General features: G+C 37.8%; 1 protein-coding gene and 1 non-coding gene across 5 annotated transcripts in view; both read right to left on the reverse strand.

The window, feature by feature from the left end:
• The window catches only part of INTU (inturned planar cell polarity protein), a 93,791-nt gene that overhangs the window by 54,245 nt on the left and 25,557 nt on the right, over positions 1 to 13,989 (reverse strand). For all 4 annotated transcript variants that reach the window (XR_015144295.1, XM_086346777.1, XM_086346775.1 and 1 more), the window contains exon 3: positions 3,715 to 3,800. Coding sequence is in view for 3 of the 4 variants with exons in the window: in XM_086346777.1 (XP_086202903.1) it covers positions 3,715 to 3,800 (86 nt within the window). In the remaining variant the exon portion in view is untranslated. The remainder of the gene's footprint in view (positions 1 to 3,714; positions 3,801 to 13,989) is intronic.
• Positions 1,819 to 1,923, reverse strand: LOC147355167 (U6 spliceosomal RNA). The gene has a single exon (XR_015144937.1). It is a non-coding gene; the product is annotated as a U6 spliceosomal RNA (small nuclear RNA).

A 13,989-nucleotide genomic window follows, 5' to 3' on the forward strand; every position in this document is an offset into this window, starting at 1 on the left:
TACCAGGCTCCTCCATCCATGGGATTTTCCAGGCAAGAGTACTGCAGTGGGCTGCCATTGCCTTCTCCGTCCCCTCACTCAATTACAGCCATTTTTTTCTTAACACATTTTGCCACACTTGCTTCCTCCCTCCTTTCTCCCCTGTCTTACCCACCTCTTCTTATATCCTCACCTTCTTTCTATTAAAAAAAATAATTTTGCCTGAACTACTTGAGAACTACTTGCAGCTACTTTAATACTTCACTGCTAAGTACCTTAGTACGTATCTCCTAAGGCTACACGACCAAAAATAATTATGACATTTAGGGATATGACACACAATACTCTTCTCTAACAAAGATCATATTCAAATTTCCCCAAATGTCCCAATAAAGCTATTCCCAATTGCATTAGAGGATCAAAAAAGGAAGAGTTGCTGCATTTAGTTGTATGTTAGCTTAGTCTATCTTAATCTAAAACAATTCTCTAGCCTTTTTTTCTTTCATGACATTAACATTTTTGAAGAATCAAAGGTAGCTGTTTTGCAGAATGTCAAAACCTAGCTTTAAAAGAAATGATTTGGTCTCCCTGTGCTTCACCTAGTGTCCAGGCTTTGCTGTTGGACTTCATGCTGGTATTCTGAATCTATTTATAGCAGAACTTATTTAAAATTCAAATACAGAACTGTAGAGGTGGAAGAGGGCTCAGAGATTTATTCTCACAAATGCCCTCTGATTATAGATGAGGAAAGTGAAACCCAGAAGACTTTTGAAAATTGCTCAGAGCGAGGTTTAAATAGAGATCTGCCCTCCTTCTCCTCAGTGACCTTTCTGCCACATTACATTCTCTCCCGGGGCATCTTCTGCTGGATGATGAGAAGCATTTCAGGCTATTTTTATACCCTGAGTATAAGCTTAACATGCTACTGTTGGTTATTTCCAAAATTAAAATAAAGTCTCCTAAGGTATTCTTTGGGCTTCCTTGGTGGCTCAGCTGGTAAAGAATCCACCTGCAATGTGGGAGACCTGGGTTCGATCCCTGGGTTGGGAAAATACCCTGAAGGAGGACATGGCAACCCATTCCAGTATTTTTGCCTTGGAGAATCCCTGGAGAAGGACTGAGGAGCCTGGAGATTCCCTGGAGAAGGGAAAGGCTACCCACTCCAGTATTCTGGCCTGGAGAATTCCATGGACTATCCATGGCATTACAAAGAGTTGTACACGACTGAGTGACTTTCACTTTCACTTTTCAAGGTATTCTTTATAAATCAGCATTCCTCTTCTCTTACTGCCTGAATCACCATTTTAAATGCCATAGGTATGAACTAGGTAGAACAGCTTTTTCTAAGACAAGTCCACTGCAGTTAGGTGTGGCAAGAACAAGGGCATACAGACACAAAGACGCACCCAGGCTGTGCGTGCAATCGGAGCATCATGCTGTGGAGTCAGTTTCGGCTCCAGTTCTTTGAGTTATTAATTCTGTAATCTTGGACAAATCATTAATTCTCTCCTAGAGTCTTTTTCTCTCATGTGTAAAATAGGAGATTAATACAGACTGTTATGGAGGAACAAATGAAATTATCAAAGGGAATGCTATTAGCAAAGCACCAACATACTTCCTGGCACCCTACAAACTCTAGTTCCCTTCCCAATTCTCAGGCTGTATACGGGCAAAATCCCCTTGAAATTACAATAGGCAGGCAAGGCCGTGCTGGAGTTCAACATACTCTCTCAATATGATCATTCTGACCCACAACAGTGTTTCTTCCATCTTTGCTGTTTCCTCATTTTGTTTTTTAATTTTTAATTCTATTTATTTATTGACCATACTGGATATTCAAAAAATAAGGAACACTTCCTGAACTTGCATGTCATCCTTGTGCAGGGGCCATACTAATCTTCTCTGTATCATTCCAATTTTAGTATATGCACAGCTGAAGTGAGGACTGCTGTTTCCTCATTTTGGGACAAGATATAAGAATTGGCACTTAAGAATAATGTTGTAAAAAAATATATAAATATATATACACGGTTTATATATATAAACGTATGTTTAAACACAGAACATTTAATGCAGTTGTAATGGCAAACTGGGCAGCAGCAAATATACAACTCCTATTTCATGCTTAACAAGGACATGGAAATGGTGGGTGAAATTGGTCCAAAATATTTAAATCATTATTTCTTTCTCTTCCTTTTTCTGCCAACTGTGCATGGCCAAATTTGCAAATGCTGTGTATTAATTAACTGTAAGAATAATGTGACTCCACTGGAAACATAACTTTTTGTGAAGGCAGAACAGATGTGGCTGAACTCTGGCAGTACTGTCGGGACACCTGCAAGTGACACACGTAAGAAAGGAGGAGCCCTCATTCGGGGCTCACGTGCAGCCACTTTACTTGGATGACGCTGTTTCAGGCTTTAAGATACTGTGATTTTTCATTACTGACTGGTAAGTAGCTCCTGTCTGAGCCCAGTGAGGTGCTCTGGTACCCCTGGCCCACCCTTGTTCCTCTCCGCATCTAGCAACTAAAGGGGATACCAGCACACTCTGCTCCAGCACTATGTCTGGTGTGCTTAGTCACTCAGTCGTGTCCGATTCTTTGTGACCCTGTGGACTGTAGCCCTCCAGGATCCTCTGTCCATGGGATTCTCCAGGCAAGAATACTGGAGTGGGTTACTATTTCCTTCTCCATGCCTGGTGTCTGCAAGATTCTTTTTTTCATTTCAAACAGCATCATCTGTCTAACCACTCCTAGGCATGGCTGGTCACTGGCTATCATAGTTATTCCAGCACTTTCATTTTGCATTTCCAAAGACAGCTTAATTTACAGAGCATCTGTGTGCGTGTGTGTGTGTATGTTCAAAGTATGTGTGCACACGCATGTGTGTGTATTTTAAGAAGGAAGTGAATACAACAAAATTTTACTTCTTAGAAAACAAGAAACTTTGTAATGAGTCCTGTTACCTCACAGTCTCAATCAGATGCAGGTATGACTCTGATTTATTAGGCATTCTGTTCTTCATTCCCATAAATCTAAAAACTGCTTCCTTCTTTTACTGCCTGATGGAGACTCTAACCTTTCTAAAGCATATCATCCTTCCTATCCCTCTAAAGAGAGAAAGCCAATTCCCCATGCTAACAAGAGTAGAACATTCTTGAATAGGAGGTACGGCATCTTAAAAATACATCTAATGACCTAAAAATGTCATCTATAATACAAAATGTCAATGCTTACAGTATCAAAATAACATATTATGGAAAAAATTTATTTTTACCTTACAAGGAATGAAAAATAATTCATTATGTGGCTAAACAAAAGCTTAGGAGTAAGGCTAAACTAGATAACGTAAAAATCAAGAAAAGAGTATAGTGTTTAAACAAAACCAAACCACATTTTTAAAAACTTTATAGAAATTATGATTTTAATAAGTCAGAATAGAAAATTCCATGACTGGTTAAAAATGACTTCTCGAGAAACTGGATTTTCATCAATATGTATGGTACTTACAATGGCAAGTTGGTTATTATGGATGTTTTTAGTATTGTTCTTACAGATATTTCTCTTTCCTTTTAGAACTATTTCCAAAAGCTAAAAATGTTGAGAGCTAAAAATTTTAAAGTATTCTAGTGTATAACTCACCCATTATACATGACTCTTCTCAGAATTTTATAAAAAGAAAATAGCACAAGACGCACCTATTTCATCACAAAACACAGAAAAAGAATGCCCACCTGCATAGGTCCAGGAATGCAAGACAGAACTCTCTCTATGTTCTCAGAGGTCACCTCTACATCGTTCACAGCAACGAGGACATCACCTGAAAACACGACCACAATGAAAGACAGTTGTGTGAGTATCCAAAACTGAAAAAGATCTGGAGTTGGAACATTAAAAAGTATCTAATCTGACCTTCCAAGTGCAGTACAAAATGTGGTGCAGACATTCAGGGACTTGCTCAAGATTATAAAACTCTTTAGTGGCAGAGCTAATCTGCCACCCCACTCTTAAACTATAATGCAGCCCAACACTGCACCATAACTAAACATAACCTATGAATGTTTAAAGAGATGAATATTCTTATTTTTTCTACAATTGGGAGAATTATATCAATCCAAGGGACAAATGGAAAATTTGTAGCATTAAGCAAGTATTACACTTAACAAAATTGAATCTAAACACTTAGACCCACACAGTAAAAAAATTCAGCTGAAATTTTAATTAAATTCATGTGGTACATCCAAACTCAAAATGCTGGGTATTCACTGTTATTACTGATCTTTGTCTACACACAGCATTTTGTTTCAAAAGCCCCCAACCACAATAAAATCTACAGCATGTTTCAGTTAAAATATCCTTTTCCATGGCTTTCCCTTAAATGTGTATATTATCAAATCAAGTGGTTTTAATAAAATAAAGATCAGTGTTAAATTTGGAAATTTACTCCCAAAATATGAAGGTAATATCTAAACACCAGTGAACTGCAATACACATAACAAGGTTATTTTTTCTCATCATTCTTACTGATAGGATATACATTAAATAATTACAACCATTCATTAATTCATCCAACAAACACTTATTGTATGCCAGGCACTGTTGTAGGCACTGCAGATAGAGAATGAACAAAACAGACAAAAATCTCTATACATATGGAGCTTAATATTCTTTGGAGAAGACAAAACAAACAGGCATATAGATAAAACAGTGTTGTCAGACAACTCTCTATTGACCTTTCATGCTTTTCTGTATCTTACAAGCCAAGGAACTGAAAGTCTTTGTTCTGAATTATCTTTTCAAGATTGTACAGAGAACAGTTTTGGATGAAATAATGTCTCCCTCCAGAGCAAAAGTACAGAATAATAAGGATAACTTCTCCCTCAGTGTCTTATTATTAATAATTGTTCTTTATAAAAGATTTAGGCTTCCTAAACTCAAGTTCCTTTCCTTTAAAGCAACCCACTACTGTGTGTAGGTGTCCCTTGCTCCTCTTCATGATGACCTTTGTGAATGAGGGCTGGGGAACAGGTGAAACTGACATTACTTTGCCCACTGCTGTTCTCCCTTCCTCTCTCTGCCTTCGTTCCTTGGTTTCCTTGATATGCTGTCATACGGGAAAGGGGCAAAGTGCAGAGTGAGCAGGAGTTTCTTAGGCCAGCCCTGTGAGAGCCTGCAATGACCTGCCTAGGTTTAGATGCTCAAGAAATGCCATTCAGTTGAGAATGGCATTGGGTTTGGCCACCAAGTCTGACATGATGGTTCACTATTATAGCACTTTGAGCAACCTCATAACTTTTCTTAAAAGTTGAGAATTTTGAGATGTACAGAAATATCAAATCACTATGCTATATAATAGGAACCAACACAGTGCTGTAGGTCGTTTACACTTACAAAACAAATATTTTCTCCCATTCTGAAGGCTGTCTTTTCACCTTGCTTATGGTTTCCTTTCTTGTGCAGAAGCTTTTAAGTTTAATTAGGTCCCATTTGTTTATTTTTGCTTTTATTTCCAATATTCTGGGAGGTGGGTCATAGAGGATCCTGCTGTGATGTATGTCGGAGAGTGTTTTGCCTATGTTCTCCTCTAGGAGTTTTATAGTTTCTGGACTTATGTTTAGATCTTTAATCCATTTTGAGTTTATTTTTGTGTATGGTGTTAGAAAGTGCTCTAGTTTCATTCTTTTACAAGTGGTTGACCAGTTTTCCCAGCACCACTTGTTAAAGAGATTGTCTTTAATCCATTGTATATTCTTGCCTCCTTTGTCAAAGATAAGGTGTCCATATGTGCGTGTATTTATCTCTGGGCTTTCCATTTTGTTCCATTGATCTATATTTCTGTCTTTGTGCCAGTACCATACTGTCTTGATGACTGTGGCTTTGCAGTAGAGCCTGAAGTCAGGCAGGTTGAATGGGAGAAAATAATAGCAAATGAAACAACAGACAAACAACTAATCTCAAAAATATACAAGCAACTCCTACAGCTCAATTCCAGAAAAATAAATGACCCAATCAAAAAATGGGCCAAAGAACTAAATAGACATTTCTCCAAAGAAGACATACAGAGGGCTAACAAACACATGAAAAGATGCTCAACATCACTCATTATTATCAGAGAAATGCAAATCAAAACCACTATGAGGTACCATATCATGCCAGTCAGAATGGCTGCGATCCAAAAGTCTACAAGCAATAAATGCTGGAGAGGGTGTGGAGAAAAGGGAACCCTCTTACACTGTTGGTGGGAATGAAAACTAGTACAGCCACTATGGAGAACAGTGTGGAGATTCCTTAAAAGACTGGAAATAGAACTGCCTTATGATCCAGCAATCCCACTGCTGGGCATACACACTGAGGAAACCAGAATTGAAAGAGACACGTGTACCCCAATGTTCATCGCAGCACTGTTTATAATAGCCAGGACATGGAAGCAACCTAGATGTCCATCAGCAGATGAATGGATAAGACAGCTGTGGTACATATACACAATGGAGTATTACTCAGCCATTACAAAGAATACATTTGAATCAGTTCTAATGAGGTGGATGAAACTGGAGCCTATTATACACAGTGAAGTAAGCCAGAAAGACAAACACCAATACAGTATACTAATGCATATATATGGAATTTAGAAAGATGGTAACAATAACCCTGTATACGAGACAGCAAAAGGACACTGATGTATAGAACAGTCTTTTGGACTCTGTGCGAGACGGCAAGGGTGGGATGATTTGGGAGAATGGCATTGAAACATGTATATTATCATATGTGAAATGAATCGCCAATCCAGGTTCCATGCACAATACTGGATGCTTGGGGCTGGTGCACTGGGATGACCCAGAGGGATGGTATGGGGAGGGAGGAGGGAGGAGGGTTCAGGATGGGGAACACATGTATACCTGTGGCAGATTCATTTTGATATATGGCAAAACCAATACAATATTGTAAAGTTAAAAAATAAAATTAAAAAAAAAAGCATTGTACTAGGCAATAAATGGTTTAAACCAAACAAACAAACAAACTCATAGAAAAAGAAAATGGATTTGTGGTTACCAGAGGCAGGGAAGCCAGGAAGGGGAAAATTGGATGAGGTTGGTCAAAAGGTACAAATTTCCAGTTATAAGATAAATAAGTATTAAGAATGTAATTACGACATAAGTATAATTAATGCTCCAGTATGTTACATAACAAAGGTGTTTAGAAAGTAAATCCTAAGAGTTTTCATCACACACAAAAATTCTTTTTCTACTTCTTTAACTTTGTACCTATATGAAATGATGCATACTCACTAAACATTACCACTTATTATGGTAATCATTTTATGATGTAAGTCAATTTATTATGCTGTACACCTTAAACTTCTATAGTGCTTTATGTCAGTTATATCTCAATCATACTGGAAGAAAAGAAAGAACTTGCAAACTAAATTTCCAACGTTAGTTCAACTTGGAAAAATAAAAAAGCAACATACTCCCCTAGTTATTTTTAAACAAGAGATTAAATAAGTATACTATATAACATTATTTATACCTATACTGATTTTTAAAAGGAAGAAAGGAATGGAAGGAGAAAGGGAGAGGAGGAGAGAAAGAAAGAAAATAATGAAAGAAAAAGAGGGAGAAGGAAGGAAGAGGGGGCAAGGGAAAGATGAAGGAATTTGAACACAATACAGGAGTACTGATGTAAAACAAAACCACTTCTGGATGATACCAACCATGAGTTCTACTGTCTGTAGATTATTCTGTCCTCAGGACACTTAAATAGTGAAACGATTTAAAACTTGTTCCTTTAAACTAAAACCACCTGATAATGTCACAAATGACTCCTTTCCTCCCCCCCACCCCACACCCTAATGAATACAGTTCTGTAGTTGAGTATTGTAGGAAGTGTAGTCTGAAAGCACCATGTCCAGCAAACCTCTAAAACTAGGAGACATGAATCATCACAAAAGGCATGAAAATTAATCCTAGAACAACTGTAGTATGTACACAATATTTTAAAATGTTTAGTAGAAAACTGTCTCTTTCTATAAAGAGTTGTATCTCCTTTCCATTTCCCAGATATTTGTTTTCCTTGTGTTTTTCTGAGCACCTCCTGTGAGGTGAGTCAGAGGTGGCAGGCTTCCTGGACATCACATCACTGCAGTGGGCAGCCTGTGCCCCAGAAAAGCTCTTTCTCAACAAGTGCATGGGAGTCATTAGTATGCATGGTGCCATCTCAAAGGCTGAAAGGAAATGAAATGCATGAATTGGTTTGAACTGTTAAATAAGCAATAGTCTGAGGATTATTGATGGGTAGAAATAAGAGGGAAAATCTACCAAGTTTATCAAGAGATACATTCAAGAATCAAATAAAACCTACAGAGAGAAGGTTAGTTTATCATAATGCTTAAGTCAATTCCTCAATGTAAAGTTTATTATTTCAGAACACCCATCAATCTCTCAACATCTACTTATATCAAATGACAAATGTGTACTGAAGCATACTAACTACATTAGGCATCATGGACTATGGAAATATATATGCAAAAGTTAGTTTACAGTTCCACTAACATTATATGCAAAATGAATACACAATTTAAGAAATTACTTTTGAACAAAATTATTACACATAAATGTATGAAAAATAAAGGACACACACCAAAATGCTGTCTTTGGGTGACTGGACTTTTTCTTTGCTTTATTACATTTTCTAAATGGTCTACAATAAGCATATATTATTACTACTGCAAAGAAAAAAATAACACTCATATCTTATAAAACAAAATAAAAAACACACACTGTGGTAGGCAGAATAGTCCTCCAAAAATGTCTACATCCTAATTTCTAAAATCTGTGAATATGTTACTTTACATAGCTAAGAGACTTTTCAGATGTAATTAAGAAACATGAGATTGGGAGATTAATCAAGTGAGTCCCATGTAATCAAAGGATCTTTAAAGGAATGAGGCAGGAAAGTCAGTCAGAGAAAGACTTCAAGATGCTACACTGCCAGGTTAGAAGGTGAAATTAGGGACCACAAGGCTAGGAATGCTTGCCAAGGAAAGGAGTTCTCTAGAAGCTTGCCAAGGAAAGGAGTTCTCTAGAAGCTTGCCAAGGAAAGGAGTTCTTCCTTGGAGACTCCAGACTGAATGCAGCCCTTGTGGACACATGCATTGATTGTAGTGTAGGAAAACACATTTTAGACTTCTGATTTCCAAAACTGTAAGATGATAAATTTGTGCTGTTTTGAACCACCAGGTCTGGTAATTTGTCACAGTAGCAATAGGAAATTAATATACCCACTGAACAACATAAAGCAACCTTGACTAAGCACCAAATGAGAGTCAGAGACCAAGAATGCTAAAGAACAGATGGATATACAAGGTACCTTTGGAGGTCACCGGGGAAAGAAAAAATCAGTCCTGTTAGAAGTGAGTATTTAATGTACAGGAGGACTGGAAAATACGTATGAGATGGGGGGTTGGGATCAGATTGTGAATTTAAATTGTTCATTTAAATTAAGCTGAATTTGACTTAAGAGGGGAAAGCATCTGCTTTTTTAAGCAGTTACGTACTGCCATTTTATTCATTAAAGTTAATGCATTTACTGACAAAATCTTAAGTTTTGAGAGAATAAAAACTACTATATTTTTTAACTTCAATATCAATCCCTCAACTATAATACTTAAGCACTAAACTAGAGAAAATCAAGGTCCCTCCCAACCTACCATTCTAGAGTTCCTTGACTAATGATAGCACAAATATTGTAACTACTAATATTGTACAGAATATTAATAATAACTTATTTATTAAGTAATATTAAGTAATAATAACTACTAATATTATGAAGTGAAGTGAAGTTGCTCAGTCGTGTCCGACTTTTTGTAACTGCATGGATTGTAGCCCACCAGGCTCCTCGGTCCATGAGATTTTCCAGGCATCAATACTGGAATGGGTTGCCGTTTCCTTCTCCAGGGGATCTTCCTGACCCAGGGATGGAACCTGGGTCTCCTGCATTGTAGGCAGACGCTTTACCATCTGAGCTATCAGGGAAGCCCATGTAAAATTTAATATGATATTAAAATATCATATTGTCAGAAGATGATGAATAAGAAACTATTGTAAGGTTTTCATTTCTCATTAAAATAGAAAATAATACTACAGAAATGTTGGGAAAAACCACTGATGACTATAAATTATTTATGGCACTAATTGTCGTTGTTCAGTCACTCAGTCGTGTCCAACTCTTTGCAACCCCATGGACTGTAGCCCACCAAGCTCCTTTGTCCATGCAATTCTCCAGGCAAGAATACTTGAGTGGGTGGCCATTCCTTTCTCCAAGGGATCTTCCCAACCCAGGGATTGAACCTGGGTCTCCTGCATTGGCAGATGGGTTCTTTACCAGCTGAGCCACCTATAGCCATGATTCATTTTGAAAATTATTTTTAGTCTTTACCTCTGTTCACACAAAGGAGTCATCAGGAATTATTTTTTCCTTTTAAATCTCTCAAGGAATAAGAATTTTTATGCTGGTTATATAGTTTTTAGAATTATAACTTTAATGGTCAAATAACAAATAATTTATAATTATTAAATTATAATTTAAATAACCATACTGTTGGCCTGACATTTTCATGTTTTTTGTTTTTTATTCTAACTGAAAAATGCTTCAACAAATGTTTTCATGCACATAGTTTTTCCTCTTTTTACATCAGGGGTCAGCAGACTTTTTCTGAAAAGGCTCAGATCAGTAAATACATTAGGCTCTGCAGGCCATATGGTCTTTGTTGCAACTCTTCAACTTTGACATTGCAGCTTTAAAGTAGCAATAAACAAATGAATGTAGCTGTGTTCCAATGAAATTTTATTTATGAACACTGATGTCTGCATTTCATAAAGTTTTCATATGTCATAAAATATCACTCTTTTGATTTGTTTTCTAACCATTGAAAAAGGTTAAAACCATTCTCAGTTTGCAGACTGCACAAAAATGGGTGGTGAGTTCATTGGAAAGACAGAATTTTAAGAGATTTTAGGCTGGTGGGCCTGACTTGAACTGCTGGGATGGCTTGCAGGTGTGTCTTATAGATGACTTCTTGAGAACAAATGTTTCAAAATGGATTCACTGGATTAAACAGTACATTGTGGTAGCTTATTTCCCAATTACATTTTTGAAAGGATTAAATCATTTCTTTTTTGTTTCAAAGGGAAATCTTTTGGCACTCCCCACCCACTCAAGTGAGCAACATGGTTAAGTGAAAGAGCTCTGTGAACAGAATTCACAACCCATAGATTCCAGCTTTATCACTGACTGGCTGGCTGTCTGCTCTTGGATAAGGAACATGACACCTCCGGTGCTCACCCACGGAGGGAAGTAACTGCACCAGACTCTCTCTACAAGGGCCTAAAATCTCTTAAAATTCTCTTTCCAATGAAGTCACTGCTTCAGTGTCTTTACTAGTGGATCAAGTACCATGGGTAAAAATATGGGGGATAAATTATATGAGAGAAGAGAGACAAGTAAGTAGAGTTATTTTCATTAAACATATAGAAATGGGGACTTCCCTGGAGGCCCAGGGGTTGGGACTCTGTGCTTCCACTGCAGGGCACCTGGGTTTGATCCCTGGTCGGGGAACTAGGATCCCACAAGCCACACGGTACAGTCAAAAATAAACAAACAAATAAAAGTAATTTTACTTGGGGATTGTAAATATAGGAAAACAAAGAATATCAAAGTGTTACAACTATAATGGGAGAAGACAAAAATGTATACCAAATAACAGTCTACCAAAGATTAGATAGTAAAATCACACATTCAGTTCAGTTCAGCCGCTCAGTCATGTCTGACTCTTTGCGACCCCATGAATCACAGCACGCCAGGCCTCCCGGTCCATCACCAACTCACAGAGTTCACTCAAACTCATGTCCATTGAGTTGGTGATGCCATCCAGCCATCTCATCCTCTGTCATCCCCTTCTCCTCCTGCCCCCAATCCCTCCCAGGATCAGAGTCTTTTCCAATGGGTCAACTCCTCGTATGAGGTGGCCAAAGTATTGGAGTTTCAGCTTCAACATCAGTCCTTCCAATGAATACCCAGGACTGATTTCCTTTAGGATGGACTGGTTGGATCTCCTTGCAGTCCAAGGGACTCTAAAGAGTATTCTCCAACACCACAGTTCAAGAGCATCAATTCTTTGGCACTCAGCTTTCTTCACAGTCCAACTCTCACATCCATACATGACATGTTCATAAAACCCAAAGCTATCTTTTCAAAAGAGAGCTTCAGATATTTTAATTGCAAACCCCCAATGTCTGTCAACAGTGGAATGGAAAAACAAATAGTATGCATTCATACAATGGATTACTACATAGTGACAACATCCACATGTCTCATAGACTATAAACTAAAGAAAACAGAAACAAGAGAATACACACCATATACTTCCATATACATGAAGCTAAAGAAGAGGTGAAATCAACTGTTGCTAGAAAACTTCTGACTTTTAGAAGATTATCTTTGGTGGGTGTACCAATAAGGAGGATGCACCATGGAGCATATGGGTACCCACCTGGGTTGTAGTTACAAAGGTATATAGATACGTTAAAATTCACTGAGTATTCATTTAAGATTTGGGCATGTTATAGAGTAACACCTCAATTTAAATGATTTTTAAAAGTAAATCAAAAAGCTCTTCCAAAATTTTTTTAAAATTTAAAAGCAAAACAGCACAAATATTATATAAAACAAATCTATTTAGTGACCACAGGGGAGCATATCAGAAGTTGATACAAAAAGAACTTGAAATAAAAACTTTGTTTATTCTTCATCAGAAATAGTCTTCAGGGTATGCAGGGTCTAGAATACCAATGTGTACTTCTTCTAACCCTATCCTTCCCAATCCTTAAAAGAACACCTAATTTTAAATGACCTGAATAATAATCTTGAAGAAAAAAAAAAACACAGATGATAGCCAGTTTCTAGGATGTAGATAAAAGGAGAACTTCTACTTGCTCTTGACCGAGATGGGGACCTGCTACAGGTGGTTCAGGAGCTATTATCTGTCAAACTTTAACAGAAATATAAAAATAAACATGCAAGCCCTTGGCAGCCTGAACAGCAAAAATGGCACCAAGAAAGGGAGCAAAACCCCCAAGAAACCAGCAAAGAAGAGTGAGAATAGAACAGATTTCTGCTGTCGTGAAAAGAAAGAGGAGTCACCAGTCTCAGTGTGCTGCTCAAGGGACTTTAGCCAACGGTGGGTCACTCTCCAATGAGACAAGGGCAGGTCACCCGGAGCAAGCTGCACTGATCGGGACAAAGCTCTCATGATCCTCCTGCCTGTGGGGCGACTGCAGTGTGCACGTCACCGCGAGAGAAACAAGTGAGGAATTACCACCACAGAAGCACCTTGTGCAATTGAGCAAGGTGCTTTGCATTTAGCAAACTCACCATGACATTACAATTGTCCACTGATGGGTATGAACACATACCCGACTTGGAACAGGGCTTCTGATCTTGATAAATGAGGGCATCTGCCCAATGAAGCATTCAAGGACGAAGGCTCTTTCCTAGCAGTGATTTATATGTCTGGTGTAAGTTAGGTTATGAGGTAATATTCATTATTCAGAAGCTTAATACCTATGACTGCTCAGAGAATTTTAAAAAATAAATGCTGAAAAAAAATCATCCATTCTTTATTCCCAAATTATGTAATTTTAAAACTACAGGGCTTAATCATAAAGTTCAAAACTTGAAAAAGCAGACAACAATCACCCATAAAGCCCCCACACTAATCCAACACCACAGCGTTTTGCTGTATTTATATTAACTTCTAATTGTTTTCCCTGCATGTATTTTTTTTAATTTTATTTTTTAACTTTACAATATTGTATTGGTTTTGCCATATATCGAAATGAATCTGCCACAGGTATACATGTGTTCCCCATCCTGAACCCTCCTCCCTCCTCCCTCCCCATACCATCCCTCTGGGTCATCCCAGTGCACCAGCCCCAAGCATCCAGTATCGTGCA

The sequence above is a fragment of the Bos grunniens genome, chromosome 17 (genome assembly GCF_055505025.1).
Source record: "Bos grunniens cultivar Pamir isolate PY7600 chromosome 17, Bosgru_T2T1.0, whole genome shotgun sequence".
Taxonomy (NCBI): Eukaryota; Metazoa; Chordata; class Mammalia; order Artiodactyla; family Bovidae; genus Bos; species Bos grunniens.